The following is a 22983-nucleotide window of genomic DNA, read 5'->3' on the forward strand; positions in this document are numbered from 1 at the left end:
GTGTTTTGTGAAGTTGGATTAATTACTTAACCTTTCTTTCCTCACTTCTCTTTCATTACTTTTGTGAAAATTTACTGAATGAGTGTATATGCAATGCTTTGTGCCTAGTAGGTAAATAATAATTGTAGTTATTGAGTTTTTCTTACTGAGGGTTCTCATTTTTCTAATTTTCAGTGGACTGTACATTTGGGACAGGGACCACATTTTGTTTATTCATCAACTTACACAGTGCCTGGTATAAGTCAGGACATCATAAATATTTTGAATAATAAATAAAATTAATTTTTAAGCAACTATTTGGTGGCTATTCTGCACAATACTACACAAGGTTTGCACCATACAACCTGTACCTGAGGTGTATGTAGACACTATCATGGCAGTCATTAGAAGTGCAGAAATAGGGCATTTTATATCACAGGAATAATTTGTAATGCCTTTGATGAATCAAGGCTTTTTCATGACAATTAAGGAATTCTCAAGAAATGGTATGCTTAAGTAACCACACATTGGATGGAGGTGCTATTATAATGTATTCCCATAGAGCCACATTCTTGATTAGCTACATAGTGATGTTTACCATAGGACATTTTTGTTTTCTTATTCACTTTCAATAACACAAAACTTTAGCTGATGAGTGGACAATGGGTTTTGAAAATTTCACAATAAAATCTCTGAATCCCCTCTGTACTTTGTAATGAGGAAAGCTACCAACAATGAAAAAGGAATTTCTTTCTAATTAAATATTTGAAGTATTCACCAGAAAGCTTTCATGTGGTAAATATTAGATTTACAACTCCAAAACATATTCAGCATATTCAAATGTCTATCCTCAGAATTAGGAACACCCTGGATTATGTGAAAGTGATTTATACTTTTGAATGAGAATCAATTTTGCTCATAAGTAGTTATTTCAAAGCATCTCTCTTACTAAACAATTTAACAACTTACCACTTTATGCACATCTCAAAAATATGCTGCATTCTCTGGATTTGGACTCCAATTTGTAACAGATTTTTTTAGGCTTACAGAATCAAAAATTCATTCCAAATATTGTAATAGGGTAATTCTATTGCCAATATATGAAATTATACTTGGAACCAATGTCCCCAAAACTCACATGTTCATTTATGATTTTACTGACAAATCTTTATTTGAAACAAAAATCAAATTACTATGAAGAAGAAACCATTTCCACTGTAAACAAATGAAAAGCTGGGTTGATTTTCAAGCTATATCATTCTCCTTGAGATTATTCAAGGGGTTTTTATACATCATCCTGTTTATAAGAGAACACACTATTTTACACTCATGCTTAGCTTAACACTACATGCTGGAGAAAAATAATGTGGTATTTTCATGGAATGAAGCTTATTTTCCACAAATTAATTTAACCCCCCCAAATGTACAATTTTATAATAACACTCATTAAGTAGTTATTTAAAGGTAAGTCAAAAGTTTGGGCAAATTGTTTGAAAACTGAAATATTTCTTTTCCCTTTCCTCATCTGTTCTTCGTTATATTCAAAGATGCTATTGAGCTTCTCAATCTTTTTCATGTTTTTCACAAAATGTAACTATGAGAATAGTAATATATGGTATACCCATAGAACCATCTTGGAAATAGTTAAATGGTATATAATACAAATTTATTAGATTTTATTTTCCTCTCCAAATTAGAGGATATTGGTCCTGAGGAAGAATTCAAAAAATAAATACACACACACACATACACACACACACACACACAGAAAACCTGTTCATCTTAGAACTTTAGCATTTTAATTGGGATGTGTGGAGTTTTTAATAAAGAATTTTAAATATCCTGAGTCCTGTATACTAAATGAATCTTCTTCATTTCAATTTGTTGATAGTATATATTAAATAAGGGCTAACTTCAAGTCTAATGTTTGTATTGACATTCTTTCAAAGTTTCAAAATATAAAATATCAGGTCTGAAATGTTCAATTTTTAAATTATGAAAATTAAGGCATGAAATCTATGCACATTCCAAATGAGAACTCTTCTTTTTTGTATCTTTAAAGTTTATATAAGTCACTGGCCTCAAACTTTTCTCCTTACAGCAGTATAAACTGGATAACTGCTAATGTAGATCTTAAGATTAAGGAATGATTTTTATTAAGTTTTGGTTCTATGCTTTTTCTTAAAGATTTTTAATACCAGCCTCATTTTTCTAGTACGATACTTGTAATACATAAAAGAATAAATCAGTAGTTAATGATACTAACAGAAAAACTTGTATAAATGTACTGATTTTGATTTTTATATTGCATTCTTTCATATTAGATGGGAACATTTATTGATAATTTAAAATGTCCTAGTTATGGAGAACTAAAAATGTGGAAATGCTATGATGTTCTACAACAATCACATCATATACGACTTCCAGGTATTCTATCTCCTATAAAAACTTAAGAATCACTGACTTGGCATCCATCATGGCTGTGTCTAAATATGCAAATAAAATTCTAAGCCACTAACAACTGCTCATTCCAATCTTTAATGGCCCATTAACATGGTAGTGTAGAGAGCAAGAGATTATCGTGTCAGTCCTGGCTCTTGTACTTCCAACTCCAAGGCACACAACAGATAAGACTCTATTTCAAATGACTAATCCATGTAGATTATTTGTCTTTATGTTCAATAATATTAAATTACCTAAAACACTACTAACTGCCATTCAGATTGCTGATGTTTTAGAGGTATACAAATATCAAGTAAGAGAGCACAGTTGCTTAAAGATTTGCTAACTTCCTTTGTTCATTTTAAACCACAGTCCAATGACCTTTCCACATAACATTCAATTTTCATTTCTTATAACCATAAACAAATAATAATAAACTGATATTACAAAACATATTTCTTTTCTCATCTAAGTTTTATTTTATTATTTTTTGCTCTCACTCCACTGCCCTGTCTGAAGTCCCACTTCCTGCAAACTACTGCCCACTTCTAATTTTTATTGATAATATAGCCCTGTGAAATTAAAAAAAAAATGGTAGTAATCACAGTGAACTGAAGATTCAGGAGAACTTCCTTTGATCCCTAGTTCTGTTTTTAAATAAATTACATGATTAGGTAAATCCAAATGTAAATTTCCTCAAAAGGAAAATAGAAAAAATAATGTCTCAAAAGACTGCCACAAAGATTAAAATAAAATGATATTAATGGGAATTGTAAACTATAAAGTATTATATTCCAATGCATGCTAATATTACTATGATTTTCATAATCTTTATATTGTAGCACATTTCTAAAAATTTTGGACTCCTCTTTTGGACACAAAACAGTATTTCTGAACAGAATTGTAATAGATAATTCTGCCAAGTAAAGTAACAGGATGAGGCAAACATTTGGATATGCCTTTTCTGTCTTGGCAATTCTCTTTTAAAAATTAGTTTATTAACAGATATGCAAGATTCTCATTAGAATTTTTATATATCTGCATTAAGATGCTCAAAGTCTAAAATTTTTGAAATATGGTATTTTATACATGTTTAGCCATGCTTTTTTCTTTCAACCACTGCAATTAAAATATTTTTTTTCATACTGAAATTATTAAACTGTCAGCTATTTTGTATATAGATTTAGTTGGCCTCTAGCAATGATGTAAATTAATTCTAGCTAATAAACCTAGTATCATTCATGAATGGACTTAATGGTTCTCAAAATTCTATTTTTATGCACCTGATATCAGCCCAAATGGTGCTCTTAAATTGCCTCATTTCCAAGATATTTCCCATGTTAAGAATTTCAGATACATGACATATACACAATAATCTGGTATTCACTATTCACCATTCACCTAGAAAATCTTGTTTTGCAGGTGAATTAGGCTTCCATTAGGAATTAGTGTAAGCCATAATGACTAATCTTCCATAATACATTTATTTATTTTCTTCTGAAAAGTTAGATTGTATACTTCCTTGATGCTAAAATCATATAAAACATTTCTTGCTGGCTTTGATTTTTTCTGTGCTTAGCTTAACACAGTACATGCACTATAATAGAGTGTCTCTTGAGCTTTTACCAAAAAATTAACTTAAAACATGTCAAAATAAATTAGGATATTTCATCTTCATTTTTGATTGTTTTCAGCACTGAGTCTTCTCCCAAAATTTTACATAGTTCATTGAGTCTCTGCTGCATTTTGGGAATTCCGGCTAGCTGAGATTCTAGCTTTTGTTTTTCTTCACTCAGTGTTAAACGGATAGCAGTATCCAATTGTTCAAAACGCCAACCTCCTTCACCATCAAATTGTAATAAATGAGTATGGTATTTCCTGCATAATTGAAATGAAATAATATTATTAGCCATAAGTGTGAAAAGTCATTTTAGTTAGAGGTTTGTAATTCTAACTGATATGCAAAGGTAAATTTCAAGTAAAGGTGCCTATGTTACATTTAATTTTCAAGGATACCTCAAAAAATTAGATATTGTAATTTTTTTCCAATCCAAAGTTTCAATCTCTAGGAAGTTTTTTTTTTTAACTGATTTTTATCATTCTTTCATGTTCTGAGTATATGTGAATTAAAAGGAAGACTATGCTGTTGTATGTATTAATTGATCTTCATAACCTTTTTTGGCTCCTGAATAAATAATAAAGCATTCTCAGAATGGAAGTAAGAAAAGGAAACTGGAGAAAGAAAGTAAAATTTTAAAATATCATCAAAGAAAAACTTCTTGGAAAATAAAATACAATAGGAATTAATGAATAATCCATCTTGTTGTGGTAGTTCTACATAATTAAAAATATCTCAATAATTGAAGTTTAGAAACATTTTTTAACAGTTGAATTCTTTGACAGAAATATTTTTAAAAATACTTCCATGTCTTCTTATAATCACTTTTATCTTGGCCTAATTACATATTTAGGAATTTCACAGCAGTACAGGATTATTATTGACGAGATAAGATACAACGCATCTTCTCCTAAGGGGAGTCTGAAATCACTAGTCTCTGGGATTTGTGGGGATTGTGTGGAGAGACTACATTTAGCAGAGTTGATTCCCATAACTGAGTCACCTGCGTTTTATCAATTTGAGTAACTGGCCCACATTTCTCCAGTTTTGCTGTCTTTCTTTGTAGTATTTCTTATTGTTTCCTATTTAACTCTCATCAATTTTCATTTCCCATAACTAGCAGACCTTTTCAATCAGTTCCTTTATTCAAAATTAAGATATAATTTATATGTCATAAATTCATCTTTTATGTAAAATTCATTGATTTTTAGTATATTCACAAGCTCATGCAACCATCACCATTATGTACATCCAGAACGTTTTCTTCACCACCCCCCAAAGAAATTCCATACCCATTAGCAGTACCCTCTATCCCCCTTCCACCCAGCATCTTGCCAAGCACTAATTTCTTTTCTGTCTTTATGGATTTCTCTATTCTGAATATTTCATATATATGGAATCATAGAGTATGTCACCCTTAACACTGGCTTCTTTCACTTATCAAAATGATGCCAGTTGTAGCATGTATCACTACTTCATTCACTTTTATGGCTAAATTATATTCCATTGTACAGTACCGTACAGTTTATTTCTCCTTCAAGTAATGAACACTTGGGTTCTACGGTCCCCAGTTATTTAGAATATTTTTTAAGTTGTAGATGGACACCATCTACAACTCATTTATTTATTTATTTATTTTTAGTCGGTGCTGAGGATAGAACCCAGCGCCTCACATGTGTTAGGTAAGCACTCAACCACTAATCCCAACCCCAAACCCTGCCCCCAATTTTTTGCTGTACTGGGGATTGAATCCAGGGCCTCATGCATGCTAGCGAGAGTTCTACCATTGAGATATATTCTCAGCTCCCACGCCTTTTGATTGGACATTTGTAACATGCTATAATTACAAGAGAAAATTTAACTAGGTTAAAGTATAGCTAATAGAGTAAAGTCACCATCAAGCTGAAAGTTTAATTTCATCTATTTTATTATGTATGACACAGATTAATTTTTTCATGTATTTTAGGTTCTTGAACTTTCCAAAAATTTGACTTCCCAGCAGATGGGACCATATCAAAATTAAATTGAAAACAATGTATTTCTAAGTTAAGGGGGAAAATTCAAAAAGTCTTCTACTAAAATATGAAAGTCAAAACCAAAGTATTGGAAAAACAAAAGAAGGATGACATATAATATGAAAGAAAAGTAATGGTAGAAAGTTCATTTTGTTATATGTAAAAACAAATTCCATCATGGTGTATACCTCTAATGCACCAATAAAAAATGTTGAATAAAAAAAGTTCATTTTGTTTATTTCATTCTTAACTTTCCTTGTTCTTTTCTAGCTTTAGATTCACAACCAGGAGTAATTTTAGAATGTGGTCATTCATGTATTGGGCAAGTTCTACCTTCAATGTATAATGAAGTTTTAACTCATCACTCTGGTCCTACAACATTACTTGATTTCTACATGGCAGGAACAAGTAGTTCAGTTGTTTCATGCCCTGAGATTCAAAGGCATATTCTATTTTATGAACTAAAATAATATAGTTGAAGCGATTTTTAAAACACTGCTATTTTAGCTGAGACTCTTTGGAGATAATCTGTAGGCTTCCTTCATAAATATGATAAAGTATAGAAATCAAAGAATTTAATGAGCTTTTAATTTTTTTACTTCTTTTAGACATTGGTATTGATTTTAATCTTTAAGATTAACAATTACCATTTTTTGTTATGGGGAAAATATAATATGTCATTTCTTAATTCTGAAATCTTTTCAGGGAAAATAAGTATTTTACTTTCCCTGGGAGAAAATATAATCAGAAATGACAAACTTCTACAACCTAAAATGGCTAAACTCATTCACAGAGAACTAACATGATGTTTAATTTTATGAAGAAATGTACTGTGGGTAGCTACAATTAAAAATAATGTTTTTCTTGTTAAAAAACATAACATTAAAGATTTTATTTGCATAAAGAACTATTATTTCCTTCAAATGAAAAAAAATGGCTGACTATGCTTCTAATACCTCTTTAGGTTATTTGAGTAAGGAACTGAAACATAGGATAACATAATAAAGCCATTGATAGAGATCAGAAAAACACCAGGACTAAGAAATAACTGTATTATTCCAACATGTGTTCAATTTGGGAGCCTGTGTGGAAATTATAGGTTTCTACTAAAAGGGTTCAAGAATGCTGGTCTGGCTCTGTGTCGTCCTCAATTCAGAGGATTTGAAGGCAAAAATCAGAGTAAATTGTGGTACTTTTTTCCATAGTAAAATGTTTAGCAAAGTCGTTTTTTAAGAAACAAGAAAAAACATCTATTACAGATTAATTAGCAATGGAAACACTTACCAAAGAGAAGGCCTATGTGTTATAGACAATAAGGATATTCCAGCCCCTTTCGCAGCCTGAAATATCTTTCCTTCAACATCAATGCTGACAGCACTGGTACATTCATCCAGCAATGCATACTTTGGTCTTTAAAAAAAAAACACAAATAAATTATTTTCCTATGTGAACTATAAATCTTTCTTTGGACAATACAATTTATATTGCTAACACCTTCAAAGAAGCAAAAGAATATGGCATTATTAAAGGTTGTAGGTGATAAAGCAAAAATGTAGTTATTTTTTTCTACTTGGACCAGAATATGACATTCTTCTTAAATAAAAGTAGGCTTTCTGATACTTGCTCACAATACAATAAACTTTTTTTGTTATGCAGATGAATGAATCATGTACATGAGGCATAAGAAAGATGAGGCAGGTTTCCAAGTGCATTTTCCTGCAGAAGGCAGGTTCATTCTTGGTGACAAGGGTCTGACTAATTACATGCAAAGTACACTTAACAGTAGTTAATTATTAAACAGGTCACAGTCCTGTTAGCAAAGATTTAATGAGAAAATTATTTTATCAGAAATATGAATACCTAAGCATTACTAATAGAATTTCATCATTACAAAACTGTGCAAGAGTAAATGTGCCTATTTGCAAATTTAGAGCATATGTTTAGTTTCATAATATTGGGATCATGCTTCAGGATCAAATTCTTAGGGGGAAAAGTCAGTAAATATTTTTCTGGTATACTCAACAAATTTTTTTGTAGCTCAATTTTTACTTTAGTAATATGTGTGTAGATTTAGAGACATCCTCTCACTTTGTCACTGTTTCTACCTATTTATCCTTCTCCCTTTTTTCCATGCCCTTCCTATTATCCTTTCGTCCTTTCCCCATCTTCTTTCTATCCTGTCTTGGATTTCAGGTGTGTATTTGGTATCTAGTAACATGATTTAGCTTAGTTAATGGGACTAAAGTCAATTCCTACTATACTATTCATGTTGTGGTTGAAAATCAGTTATAAGAATTTGCCAGGAGAATTTCCCTAAGGAAGACATTTTTAAATAAATTACAAAGCAAATAAAAAACATTAATTATAATAATTTCTTATTCAGCATAAATAATTACTTAGCACTACAAGTTAATTTTCTAAGATGTCTTTGCTTATTAATAGGATCCTGCTTCCTGTTCCAGGGCAGGTACTTAAGTCTAATAGATAGAGGAGTCAAGGCAATTTTAATACCTCATTGAACTCTAAAACTGTTTGCTGCCCAAAGAACCACTGCATCTTAACCATAATGACATCAATGGAAGTAGCTTCAGCTTTTTGTTATGGTTCAAGCATTACTTCTTTACCTGAATTGATCATTGTTCAGTCAACTATTTTATTTAAACAGAAAAGAAGAAGAAAAGAAAATATAAAAAAGAGAGGTTTGGAAAAAAATTTTGCTGTATAAGTTTCTTTTTAGTAACAATTTTGTACTGTATTTTGTCTTATTTTTCAGAGTGCTTTGAGCTAAACGGAGATGAGATTCCATTTTAGAATTAGAAAAAGTATACATTTTATATTCTGTTGTCATAGCAACCTTTAGTCTAGCAGATGTAAGATAAATCACACAGTTTTATTTCCTTGGCAGAATTGGGGGTGGTGCAGTTAAATATACCAAGCGATAGATATGGAATCTGGTATTGTTGTATCTAAATAAAACATTAGATAATATAATTTCTCTGATTTTCCTTCCTTTTTCTCTTGGTTTATCATTAGTACAATAGGACTTATGAAGTACTTAATTCATCTCCCTCAAGACAGTAATTCTTGGTTTATTCCTCAAACATTAAAATCCTCTCAGAAAGTGTATACCACTATTAGACTTAGTATTTTCTGCCAAAGTTCTCTACTTTAGCTAGCTCAAGTCTTGCATATTATAATTCAAACCTTATTGTTAATCCTCTGAGATTGAAAGGATCTAAGTAGTTCCTCAATATTATACTTTCCTTTCACTGGATTTAATTCTATAATTCCTTTTATCTTTTACCAAATTATGCTGCTTTTTGAATACTTGTCTTCATTGATCTCCCTATGGTTCACAAAGTTTTCCCTCTCTTGATATACTTGTGACTTGATCTTTATTCATTATCACATTGTATGCAAAATATTTTATGTATACAAATATTAGCTATTTATTTCAAATTATAGGTACTTGAAATCTCTGTAGGTTAACATTCTTTATTAATGCCTCTTGCCCTTTATTGCAAGGTTTGTCTTGTTAACACACTAAAAGTGTGAGAAATTTATGGTCACATTTTATATTCTATCATATTACATTTCACTAACTATGTGGATGATCATATTACTGAATATTTATGGACCAGACCCAAACAGATTCAGGGTGATTAGGGGTAACAGCTGGTCATAAATGTCAAGCTGCAAAGTTTACTCTTGAATCAGAAAGGGGCATTACAAAATCACTTCACTAAAAATTATGAGTTACCAAAATCTGGTTCATACTTTTTAGCTCACCATATTCTTACACTAGCTATGTACATTTTTACAAATATAATTCTATTAACACAATGAATTATTTTTCTCACTAAAAAATCCATGATTTCATTTCTATGAAGTTGTAGAATGAGGCAAAACTAATTTAGAATGATTGTAATCAGATTAAAACTTGTCTATGGGGGTTATGATTGGAAAGGGGCATGAAGGAACTTTCTAGGTGATAGAAATACTCTATCTTGTTGGGGGTTTGGTTGCATACATACATACATTTATCAAAAGTCACCAAATAGTATACTTAAAATCTGTACATTTGGAACATAAATTTTATATCAATAAGCAGCCATGGTTAGCTTATTATACAATAATACAGAAAGGTACACAACAGAATATTAAGTAAAAAGAGGGATATGTTATACTTCATGAAAATAGCTACATTAAGACAAGATTACAATCAACTTTTGTGTACCAACAAAATGGGGAAGAACTTATCCCAAAATTTGAAATTGTTTTATTACTAGTGATAACAGCTTTTAGATTCTTTTTAGTACTCCACATTTTGTTTTTATATTTTAATAAAATTATTTAAATCATACATTCTTCTTTTAATGATAGACATTACATATTATAGTCTTATCAAAAAGGCTGAACCTGTCTGATCAAGTTTTTCCCTCTAATTTCCAGTTTATAGGAAAAAGTGAGAGGAACAAAATTCAGAGGACCCCACCCCATGAAGAAGCAAACCAGATCAATTGAGAATGGGCAACATTCTAATATGATATATGACCTGGTTTCTTAAATGAGTCAATGGTTTAAAAGGTAGTGGGGGAGGAGGGAAGGAGAAATTCTTTAGATGCTTTATAATAATACCTCAGATATTTTTTAAAACATAAGATAAATCAACTGTGGCAAATTTACATAGACATGTTGAATCAGTGAATTAAGAATATGGTGTTCATTTTATAATTTCTGTCTTTTAATGAAGGTTTAATAATTTCTCCATAAAGCTCTTTAAAAGGATTGCCAATTAGTTGCAAATGTTCAGTAAGAAGCATTTGATATATTTTTTTGCTTTCTTTACTAGTTGTGTTTGTTTTTTTTTTTCTACAAAAGTGTTACTGCTTGCTCTGCAACTCATTCAATAATGTGGCATCCACTCCCAGAAGAAAATGTAGGGTCAACATTCCAGTAAATAGGCATGGCAATGATTTCCTCAGGAGGACCCTAAAGCTCGGGAAATAATGTCAAATGAGATGGCATCAAATTAAAAAGCTTCTTCACAGAAAACAAAACCATGAAGAAAAATCAGGCATGGTGGCACATGACTGTAATCCCAGCAACCAGGGAGGCTGAAGCAAAAGGATGGCAAGTTCAAAGTCAGCCTCAGTGATTTAGCAAGATCCTAAGCAACTTGGCAAAACCCTGTCTGAAAATAAAAAATTTTAAAAGGCTGGGAATGTGACTCAGTGGTTAATCATCCCTGGGTCAATCCCTGAAACCCTGGTACCAAAAAAAAAAAAAAAAAAAAAAAAAAAAAAAAAGAATGTGAAGAGAGAACTTACAGACTGAGAGAAAAATCTTTGCTAGCTACTCTTCTGACAAGAGGATTAATAGCTAGAATATATGAACTCAAAAACTTCACACCAAAAAATCAAATAACCCAATTAATAAATGAGAAAATGAATTAAACAGACATTTCTGAAATGAAGAAATATAAATGGCCAAAAAATATATGAAAAAATGTTCAGCATCATTAGCAATTAGGGAAATACAAATCAAACTATACTGAAATTTCATCTCACACCAGTTAGAATGACAGTCATCAAAAATACAAACAATAACACTGGAGAGGATGTGGAAAAAAAAGGAACACTTTTAACTGTTGATGGGATTTTAAATTAGTACAACCACTATGTAAATCAGTATGGAGATTCCTCAAAAGACTAGGCAGGAACCACCATATGATCCGACTATGCCACTCCTTGATACTTACACTAAAGAATTAAAGTCATCTTATGACAGTGATCCATGCATACCCATGTTTATGGCAGCACAATTCACAATGTGGAATCCATTGACAGATGAATGGATGAAGAAAATATGGTATATACACACCATGGAGTTTTATTAGCCATAAAGAGAAATGAAATCATATCATTTGTGGGAAAATGGATGGAATTAAAGACCATCATGTTAAGCAAGATAAGTCAAACTCAGAATGTTAAGAGTTGTGTGTTTTCTCATATGTGGAAACTAGAAAGGAAAAAGGAAAAGAAAGGTGTGTGCGTGGGGGGGCAAGTTCATGAAAGCAAAAGGTCAGTAGAAGAAAGGGAGAGGGGTGGGAGATGGGAAGGGAGGGGAAAGTGCTGAGGAGTGATATTGGCCAAATTATATTGTCATATCATGTGTATGTACAAATATGTAACAACAAATTCCGTAGTTTTGTACAACTGTAATAGGCCAGTTAAAAATGAAGGGGAAAAATAATGTTACATCTGCCCTAACACACAGCCCATTCATATACACAATTCTTGGTCCTTTTTACTCAAGATGTAAATACTCAAAAGTGAGTAGCATAGTTCCTGGTAACCTCCTGCTGTGCACAACTCAGGTTGTCATTGCTAGAGATCTAAGATACATGAGAGAGAGAGAGATATGGGGGGAGATAGAGTTAGATATTGAGATCTTCTTCAAAGAACAGGACAAATAAAATGAATCAGAATACTATTTCTTTCCTATGTCTTGTGCTTGGTATTTTTAAACTCAAAAGCCTATGAGGCTGAATGCAAAGAACAAAGGTCTTGATTTTCCTGAGTCTACCAATATATTGGTGGGCTGATTCTTTTTTTCATTGGAAATACTTCTGGTTTTCAAGAGAGAGAGCATCATTAATTTAAGAAACTACTCAATGATTAAAATGTTGACTTAGTTTGAATTTAATAATTTAATTCATAGATATTACTGAACACCTACTTACTGGTTAGTGGTTACGTATTCTTCACATTTGAAATTAGTAACAATCCTACTTTAAACCTTAGGATACATAAAAATTGAATTTGACCCTCTGTGCCCTATTTCATGTAAGTTTCTCAACAGAAAGGTAGAAAAAACCCAAAAACTTGGAGGTTTGGCTATAAGAAAAAACAATGTAAGAAGCTTTAAAACTATAAATTCTATGCATTAGTTTGAAAAAACTAAAGATATTTTTAAATGAAAGATGAAAATACTTAATCCTGTTCCCCTCCGTTTTTTTTTTTTTTTTTTGGTTACTGCAATAGAATAGTAGTTACCCGAATATGGCATACTTACTTATGATAAAACATACGAGCCATGCCCATTCTTTGCTTTTCCCCTCCTGATAAGACATCTTTCCAGTCCATAACAGCATCCCATCCTAAAAAAAGTAAAAAATACATATATAAATATATATTTATACACATAATATATAAATATAACAAATATAAATATACTTATTTAATGTAGTATATATTAAATATTAAATATATATTTAAAATTCTTTAATTGTTATCATTTTTACCCCAGAAAAGTGATTACTGCCATGTTCTAATTGTAAGAGGAACTTGATATTTTACAGAACATGTTTGGATACAGAACCTCATGTATAAGCATTTTGTTTTAGATTTGATATTCTTTTAATGGTAATAAGTTCTTATTTTGACAAACATCTTGTAAGAATTTTAACATTGACACTTTAAATTTTTTGTTGATGGGTTTATGCTTATTTTAGAGGGAGATGGAAGAAAAGACCTACAAATTTGCAAATGTCAACTACAAAGCCTACAAAGGGTAAGAGAGGAACTAATTTAAATGACTCCCATTTGCCTGCTGCTACGTGTGAGTTTTTCTCATTCTAAATTTCACAGCTTAAAGACAGATATGATCATTTGAATTTTACAAGTACAAAATTCATGGGATAATAGGCATGTCTAAGTTTACAGTCAGTTATCAGAACTACAATTTATATCTAAGTCAATCTGGCGTTTTCTCAGTTTATCTGTGCAGTCTATGAAAATGTCTTAACTACTGACTTTCTGTTTGATATTTATTCAGAAAGTAAGACTTCTATGTTAAAAAAATCAGCTCTTATACATCTAAATTGAAAATTTTGAAAAAAGCAAATTCCAGAATTGTATGTATTATGATTGCATTTCTGTAAACAAACATAAATACACACACATACCACACACATAGAACTATATCTGGGAGTGGAATTATGAGATTTTTATTTTCTAAATTATACATTTTTATAATATTTGAAGCTTTTATGATTAGACTATCTTATTTTTGTAAGACAGAGGGAAAAATTACTAAAAAAAAAAACAACAAAAAACCAAAAAAAAGCCATAGTTCCATTCCTGCAGAGCATAATTTTCAAAGAAGAAAAATGACTGTCAAAACTCAACAAACAGTTGGAGTACCATTGCAAATATTAAGTGTCCAGGATTTAGTTCTCCTACTTGGAAAAATTCCATACTCTTTGCCCTCATCTTTTTCCTTCAGCTGAATTTTCATCATGATTAAAATTTCTAAATGAACTTGGTTAAAGGGGAAAAAAACAAAGTATTCATTGTTTTATGTGTACTGGATATCTGAAAAACCCAATTATCAGAAAGATTATTTGATTCTTTGCTGATCAGGAGAATGTGTTTTTCTTTTGACATACAAAAATTCTTTGATAGAAAATGTAAACTGTTAAACATAAAACACATCTTTATGCTTCTTAATGTCTTCTTCCTTTAAAGTTTAGCATTGCAAAGTACACTTCACTTTTTAAAAAGCCTAAAATGGCAAATAAGAAACCAAAACCAGCAGTTACCTATTAATGGGTAGGCAATAACTAGTTAGAAGGGAACAGAAACAGGAAGAATTTTCCAGAGAGCATTTTTATACTTTTAATTTTTGAATAATGTGAAAGATTATCTATTCTAAAAATTAAATAAAGAAATATAATGATAGTAATACTTTTAAAATAATCAATCTAAAAGTATCTGGCATGAAAAGACTTTTCCTTATTTTCCAATGACACTCAATTCCACTCGAGAGAACCCCAGTTCATTTCCTTTAGTAAACTTCCAGAAGTTGTCTATAGCTGAAAATATATCCTTTTAATTTTATATTAGGAAAAAAATATCAAAATGCCATCTGATTAACAGCTCTTGCTTCTAGAAGTTACTAAAATAATACTTTCACTATGACTTATAATACTTACCCTGTGATTTACAGAGCTTTCCCCATGACTGAATTTTGTATCACTTATGAAATATAAGTGATGGTTTGAAAAAAATCAATTTAGATTGCCACACAGTGAAGAAATATTCTGGGTTTAAAATAGTATTCCCCCTGACTACTGAGAACAAGGCACAAGAGAAAAGTATTTCTGTGAGAGGAAACTTTAACTTTTACATATTTTAATAAATTTTGTCTTTTGTTCTACTAAACCAAAGGGTGTCACAGGCAATATTGCATCATCTTGTAACACAAAAATCAGAACTCTGGGTCCTAAGGCTGCCTCTGATACTAATTTAGCCAAACTAAACCAAGAAGAAAAATTATTTTCTCTTTTACTAGAGATGCACAAATTTCTTCAGTTCATATCCATTTTTTAGTTCTTCTATCCTTTCCTAAACATGGAATTCTAGTTTATTTTAGTAATTAAATTTAATGCAAGCTGAGAGGTTGGCAGTCCAATATTTCTATCATAGACTACATATATGAATAACAACTTGTTTGATAGAATGTCATGTAGTTCTTAATTCCATCCTTTACTAAGGAAAGGATTAGCTAGTCTAAAGAGAACTTCAAAGACTTCTTCCAAAGTGATATACTAACTAGCTAGTTATTTTTCTGCTTTACTTAAATGCATCATGTTTAAGAATTAAGAAAGGAAAACTTTTTTCCTTGAAAAATTCTTACATGTAAGGGTATAATTATTCTTACATAAAATAATTTTTCGAGGAAAAAAGTATCTAAAAATCTACTGGGCATAGCCCAGTAGCATACTCTAGTATTGAACACATTTTCAAGTCTGTGTTTGAATTCTTGCTCCATACTTGCAGTGAGACCCAGGTAAATTATTAACCTGAGTTTAATCTGTAAAATAGGAATTGTAAAACCTACATCATTGAACTATTATGAGCATTAAATAAAATGATAGATGAATGCTTAAAATGGTATATATTGCATAACAAATACTTAATAAGCCATAACAATTACTATTGTATTATTAAGGTTGGTACTTCCTACTTTTTTTCTGTATTAGGGAAAAGAAGATACAAAAATTATTACATTCCTAAATCATTCAAGTGTTGGAATCTAGGCTTAGAACTGTCTTAAAAATGGTTTGGGGATGTATTCACAATTTTTAAAAGAATATAATATTCCCTATTTAAAATTTCTATTTGGATCATTGGATTTCAAACCCACTCAAAGTAACTTGCCCAAGATAAACATGTAACATTTACTCTGCCACCGTGTTTTATCATCAGGATGGAGTTGACCACATAAAACCAAAAAGAAAATCTGCTTTCCCTCTGTAGTAAAAAAATACAACCACCATAAAAATAAGTATCTGTCTTGCCTGCTTAATTTGCTTATTATAAGGATCAAATGAAATGATATATGTGAAATTGCTAAGTAAAATATGAAATACCATCACTAGAGTATCATGAGTATCAACATTACAACTACTAAATATCACCATTTACTATTAATTTTGTGTGTTCATGTTATGCTACATGCTTTAGCACAAAGATATTTGTCCATTTTTATAATTAAGATACAGAGAGTAGTGCTAACTAGGATTTGATTGTCAACTTTTTTGAGTTCAAAGTCCATATTCTCAATCACTATACTACATCATTTATTCTAATAATGTAGATGGGTGTAAAACAGATCATAAAATCCATGCAAAATTAAACCTTGAATTCTGGTTTATTTTAGTAATTAAATTTAATGCAAACTGAGAGGTTGGCAGACCAATATTTTTGTCATAGACTTTACATAAATGAAGACTGGTAATAGCCTCAGGGACACTTATACATTTAAATATAAAAGAAAACTTTTAAAATACTAGCTCTAGTGACAAGGAAATCAGACAAAACTTAGCATGCTATATTAAACAACACAAGCAGGAAAGGGGGAGTCAGTGAAAAAGCAATAAAATCTATGTGTTTATTATGTTCCAATAATAGCATGCATTTAGATAAACCACAAATTAATTGTATAGTCAAGATTATTTTTTAAATGAAGTAGAAGCATTAAAAATGATAGATACCTCCTTCTCTTTGAACTATGTGATAGAGATGGACATTGTGTAGAATACATTCCAAATCTTGATCTGTATAACCTTTAGCATGCATATCATCCACTGAGTCAGGATAAATGACTTGATCTCGAAGACTTCCCAGGGACATATATGGCCTGTAAAACACCAAGCACACAGGATCCTAGGGTAAAGTCACTTTAGTTTATTCAGGGTGCCATCCTGTTGGTCTAAAAACAATAGAACTGGCTTTAAGCTCTACATTATATTTTACCTGAAAATGAGTACTTGTCTCTCAGGCACAGAAGAATAATTCCCTGTCATGTGTATGTAAAGCCTTATTGAGACACAGACACAAGAAAAAATTCTACAAGAAATCATTTGACATTTTCAGCAGAGATATATATTCTTTACTGCATTGTAATTGTACTTCATCTACAATTTATGGGTTAAACATTATAAAAGTTGGGATTTTGTCTGACTTCACAATGTAAACAAAATGAAAAAAGAGTCATTCTTAGAAAAATGCAATTTAAAACAATGTTGCATTTATTGCTTACTAGCTTGGCAAAAATTCAACAGCTTGGTAAACCACTCTGGTAGGACTTTAGGGGAAATAGGTACTCTGATACTATGGTGAAAATGCAAAATGGTACAATCCCTTTGGAGGAGATCTGGCAAACTGACAAATTATTTGCCCTCTGCCCTACTTCTTAGCATTTACTCCAAAGATGTATTTCTAGAAATACCAGAAGAAAAAATACATTAAATTAGCCATTACAGCATTATTTTAATAAGAAAATATTTAAAAACAACTTAATACCCATAGATTATTTGAATAAACTATAGTGCATGTACCACACAGTTACAAAAAAAGGATGAGGAAGATCTCTATAAAAAGATAATAGAGCGATTTCTATGATAACATTTAAAAGGAAAATGCAAAATAGACATAAAGCAGAATTTCTAAACAGCAGCATCAATATACTGAACCAGAAAATTCTTTATCGCCAAAGGCTGTCCAATGAATTGTAGCATGGTTAGCAGTATACCTGGTTTCTACCCACTAGATGTCAGTAGCACCCCCTTCAGTGGTGATCAAAAAAATTATCTCCTGATAGGGCCAAAAGTCCCTTCATGGACAAAATCATCTCCAGCAAAGAACCACTGAAATATAGTACATTATCTTCTATATAAAAAAAATTAAAAAGAAAAACAAAACATACACATTTCTGGTTATATCTACACAAGGAAATACAGGAAAAATAAACCAGAAATTGATTACTTTAGAAGGTGGAATGATCAACAAAGATGAACCAGAAAGGAAATGGCTTCTTTAAATATCCTTTTAATATAGTTCTGTAGAATCATGTTAAAATTTTACTATTTGGTAATAAAATTAAACCAACAGGAATGAATAAATGAATCCTAAAACTGAATACAAATAGAAACAAATTAACTGAACAATGTATCAAATGGATGATATAACACAAGCAGGAGAATGTAGGGGTGGGGATAAATTAAACAATTTTTGATTTGGCACCAAAATGTCAAAGGCAAAAGAAAAAAGAAAAAGAAATTTTGAACCTTATTAGGAAAATTTATTTTTGGTAAAAATATAATTCTGAAACTGTTTCATGTATATTGTAGGATTGGTCAAATAAAATATTTTGATAATGTTAGGAGCTGGGATTCTCACTATGGAAGAAGGAAAACACAAATGTGGAATTACAAGGTGGGAAAATATTTGAATTAGAGTAATAGTATGAATTTGTGATATTAAAAAACAACAATAATTTCCTAGTTCCTATATCTGGTACATCCTGTTATTACCCTTTGAGAAGGATGCAACATTATTTAGGTAATGTATTGAGTTTCATTGTGGACCCAGAAAGATAGGTCTTACTCCTAACCCCCATATCTGTGATCAGTGACCTAATTTAGAAACAGGTTTTCTTTTTTCCTATAAGAAATTACATTTTATTTCACATGCATTAATACAGAATAAAAATAATAAATCAATAAACTATATTAAATATAATCAGAACATTTCAAATAATGAAAATTCTCTGGTAGCAAATAGCAGTTATTAGTTTTATAGCAATTAATTAAAATTTTTATTGGTGCATATTAATTAACACAGAATAATGGGTTTCACTGTGGCATATTTACACATGCGTATAGCATAGTTTGGTCACTATTACTCCCCAACACCTTCCCTTACCCTCTCCTCCACCCTCCCCACTTGCCTTCCTTTACCTTAGTGAGGGATTTCTCTTCTGCTTTTATGACATTCCACCTTCCCCCCTCTAGCTTCCAAATTGGAGAGAAAACACAATGTTTTAAAATCTTTCTGTGTTTGGTTTATTCCACTTAATATGGATGCTTTCAAGTTCCAGGTATTTTTCTGCAAATGACATACTTTCGTTGTTCCTTATGGCTAATCAAAACTCCATTGTGTATATACACGACATATTCTTTATCCATTCATTGGTGAATGAACATCTAGGTTGATTCTATAACTTGACTATTATGAATTGTGCTGCAATAAACATGGGCATGCATGTATCCCTAAAGTATGCTGTCTAATTCTTTTGGATGAATACCAAGGAGTGGTATACCTGGATTACATGGTAGTTCAATTTTTAGTTTTTTGAGGAACCTCCATGCTGATTTCCACAGTACATAAGAGTTCCTCTTTCTCTGCATCCTTGCAAGAATTTATTATTGTTTGTATTTTTGATGAATGACATTCTAACTGGAGTGAGATAGAATCTCATTGTGGTTTTGATTTGCGTTTCCCTGATGGCTAAAGATGTTGAACAATTTTTCATATAATTTGCCATTAATATTTCTTCTTTTGAGAAGTTTCTGTTCAGTTTGCTTTCCCATTTGTTGGAAGTGTTATTTATTTTTTGATGTTAAGTTTTTTCAGTTTTTTACATATTCTGGATATTAATCCTGTATCAGAAGAGTGATTTTACTCCCATTCTGTAGACTGTCTTTTCATCGTTGTCTCCTTTGCTGTTCAGAAGTTTTTTCATGTGATGCTATCCCATTTATTGATTCTCGTTTTATTTCTTGAGCTACAGAAGTCTTATTCAGGAGGTCACTGCCTATGCCAACATGTTGTTATTTTTAGGACAATTTAGATTTGTATGATAGTTTCCACATATGATTCAGATTATGCATTTTTTTTTCAAGAATACCACCTGTTTTAGTTTCCAAGGGTGACAATAACAAATTACCAAAACCTTGGTGGTTTGAAACAAGAGAAATTTATTTTCTTATATATTTGGAGGCCACAAGTCAAAGTATTGACAATTTCCACACTAGGCCTCTAGGGGAAAATTATTTCCTGCCTCTAAGCTTCTTGTGGTGCCAAGTCTTCTTGGTTTATAGCAGCATAACCTGAATCTCTGCATCCTCCTTCATATGCCTCTTTTTCTTTCCTGTGTTTCTCCTCTTTTTATGAAGGCATTTATTGAATTTAGAGCTCATCTGATTAATCTAGAATGATTCACTTTCAAGATCCTTAACTTAATTACATCTGCCAAGACCAAATTATCCCTATTTGCACATGATATGATCCTATACTTGAAAGATCTTAAAAGTTCTAACACAGGAGACCTGATAAACTCAGTAATGTAGCAGGACACAAAATCAATGCATAAAAACACACATTAACTTTTCTATGTAGCAATAATTAACCACTAAGAAAGAAATCAGGAAGACAATTTCATGTAAAAAATAACTTAGGAATAAATCTAACCAAAGAGATGAAAGACCTCTACAAGGAAAATTACATATATATATTTTTTGTTAGAATTGACAAAATTAATGTATCATAAAATTCACCCTTTGAAAGTGTACAATTCAGTTTTTAACATATTCACAAGCTTATGTGGTTGTCATCACTAATTCTGTAACATTGTCCTCTCCCAAAATTCAATAGCCAAATATAGACACTGTTCATTACCACCACCTTTCAGCCCCTGGCAACTACAGATCTGTTTTATATTTCCATAGATGTGTCTATTATGCATATTTTAAATATATAGAATTATACAGTATATATCCTCATGTAACTTCATTCTTCCTATCAGTATAGTACTTTCAAATTCATCCATTCTTTTTAGTGACTGCATAATATTCTATTGTATAGCTGTGCCACATTTGATTAATCCATTTAACCACTGATGAATATTTCATTTTTTCAGACTTTTTGGTGTTATGAATATTTGACATATACCAATGAACTGAATTGATTGAGGCATAAACTTTTTGAGGAATTGCCAGACTATTTTTCCAAAGTGGTTAAACCATTTCTAGGCATATGTCTTCTGTATCTTTTTATGGCTTCCCCTCTTGCCCTCTTCTTTATCTTTCCCTTTGTAGCCTAATCACACTTTTAAAAATAGTTAGAAGCTCAAGTATTCATATAATGTGACATTATCTTAATATCTGATAATAGCATAAAATAGAAATTAATCACATAGGCCAATGAGCAGTTTTCAGTAGGTACTTTGAGACTACTCAGGAGAAGAAATACATACAAACCTTAGGAAAGAGTGCTTTTGCTGCCTTCTTCAACTTATAAATTGGAATCAAAGTTATTTTTTCACTTTAGCACAAACCCTAGATATTAGTCCAAAAGGCAGTCATGACTCAATACACAAGTAAGACTGCAATGATAAAAACATAGCACCCACTCCAAAAGTGCTTCTACAGGATTCTATCATAAAACTTGATTAATTAGTATGTGATCAAATAGATTTTCCATCTACATTTCAATGAAGACAGAATAGAATCATGGTTGTGACTTTGTAGCCATGGTTCTGGGATAGAATTCTAATCACCATTAACTGGTACTGTGACACAAATTCTGAGCTAAAAGGACCTCTCTTGTAAAGAAACATTTCATTCTACTTGTTGTGAGGACTGAATGAAATAGTGTTTTCTTTTTTTAACCAAGCTTAATGAAGCACTGTGATTAAATCACTTAGTATAATACAGGCTCAAGGAAGATAATAAATAACTATAATAGAAATAGTTCATTTCTACTTTTCTCTGCTTGGGTGAAAATTAAACATCTTAAAAAGGAGTAGGCTTGGAATGTAGCTCAACAGTTGAGCACTGGCTTAATATGTGCAAGGTAAAGCCCTGGGTCCATCTCCAGGATAGCAAACAAAACAAAACAAAAAAGGAATGAAAGAAATAAAGACAAGATCTTGTGAGAAAGCAAAATAATTTCTATTCCATCAGATAGGAGACTAGGAGGAGATCAATGTTTTATATTATGTAGTAAAATTTTACTATACTCAATGTGATTAACAATAAATACCTACCTATGTAGATTTTAAAGACTATATTCTGTTAAGTACTCAAGAGAGTACCTCAAGTTTACCTTGAAGCTTTCCTTTTAGTAACTGGAGCAACATCTAGTTCACTGGAGCAGTTTATGGGGCCTCAAAGGTATCAAAATGCACTGGGCTGCCAAGTACTTTCTTTTTTATAGGTATTTGGAGGAGCAAGACATTGTAACTTCTTTAAAAGACCAACTTAATGTTATTTATGATTTCTTTAGGCCTTTTGAAATCAGTCAGTTTTCTTTGATGAACGGGTATGGAAATTATTCTCATGAGGTCTCTTAACTACAAGACAAAGCAGAATGATTTAATTATTTTAGGAATGCTTAATTTCTTACTGAGTTTTCAAAAGTCTAATAATAATGTTCTAATTACATACTTCTGAAATTTAAAAAAATGAAAACCAAACAAAAAAGACAACATGATTTTCAGCTACTGTTTGTTTTTTTTTTTTTTTTTTTTTTTGGATCAGGATGTTATTTCAATAAAATGCCAAATCATAAACATTTT

At 31.1% G+C, this 22983-nt stretch overlaps 1 protein-coding gene across 1 annotated transcript in view; it reads right to left on the reverse strand.

The window, feature by feature from the left end:
- Positions 1-1124: 1124 nt before the first annotated feature.
- Positions 1125-22983, reverse strand: part of Abcd2 (ATP binding cassette subfamily D member 2) — a 48282-nt gene continuing 26423 nt past the window's right edge. Inside the window, exons 7-10 of the mRNA XM_047551821.1 lie at positions 17117-17262; positions 13132-13216; positions 7339-7464; positions 1125-4299 (exon numbers count right to left, since the gene is read on the reverse strand). Coding sequence (XP_047407777.1) covers positions 4080-4299; positions 7339-7464; positions 13132-13216; positions 17117-17262 — 577 coding nt within the window. The 3' untranslated portion in view covers positions 1125-4079. The remainder of the gene's footprint in view (positions 4300-7338; positions 7465-13131; positions 13217-17116; positions 17263-22983) is intronic.

The sequence above is a fragment of the Sciurus carolinensis genome, chromosome 4 (genome assembly GCF_902686445.1).
Source record: "Sciurus carolinensis chromosome 4, mSciCar1.2, whole genome shotgun sequence".
Classification (NCBI taxonomy): Eukaryota; Metazoa; Chordata; class Mammalia; order Rodentia; family Sciuridae; genus Sciurus; species Sciurus carolinensis.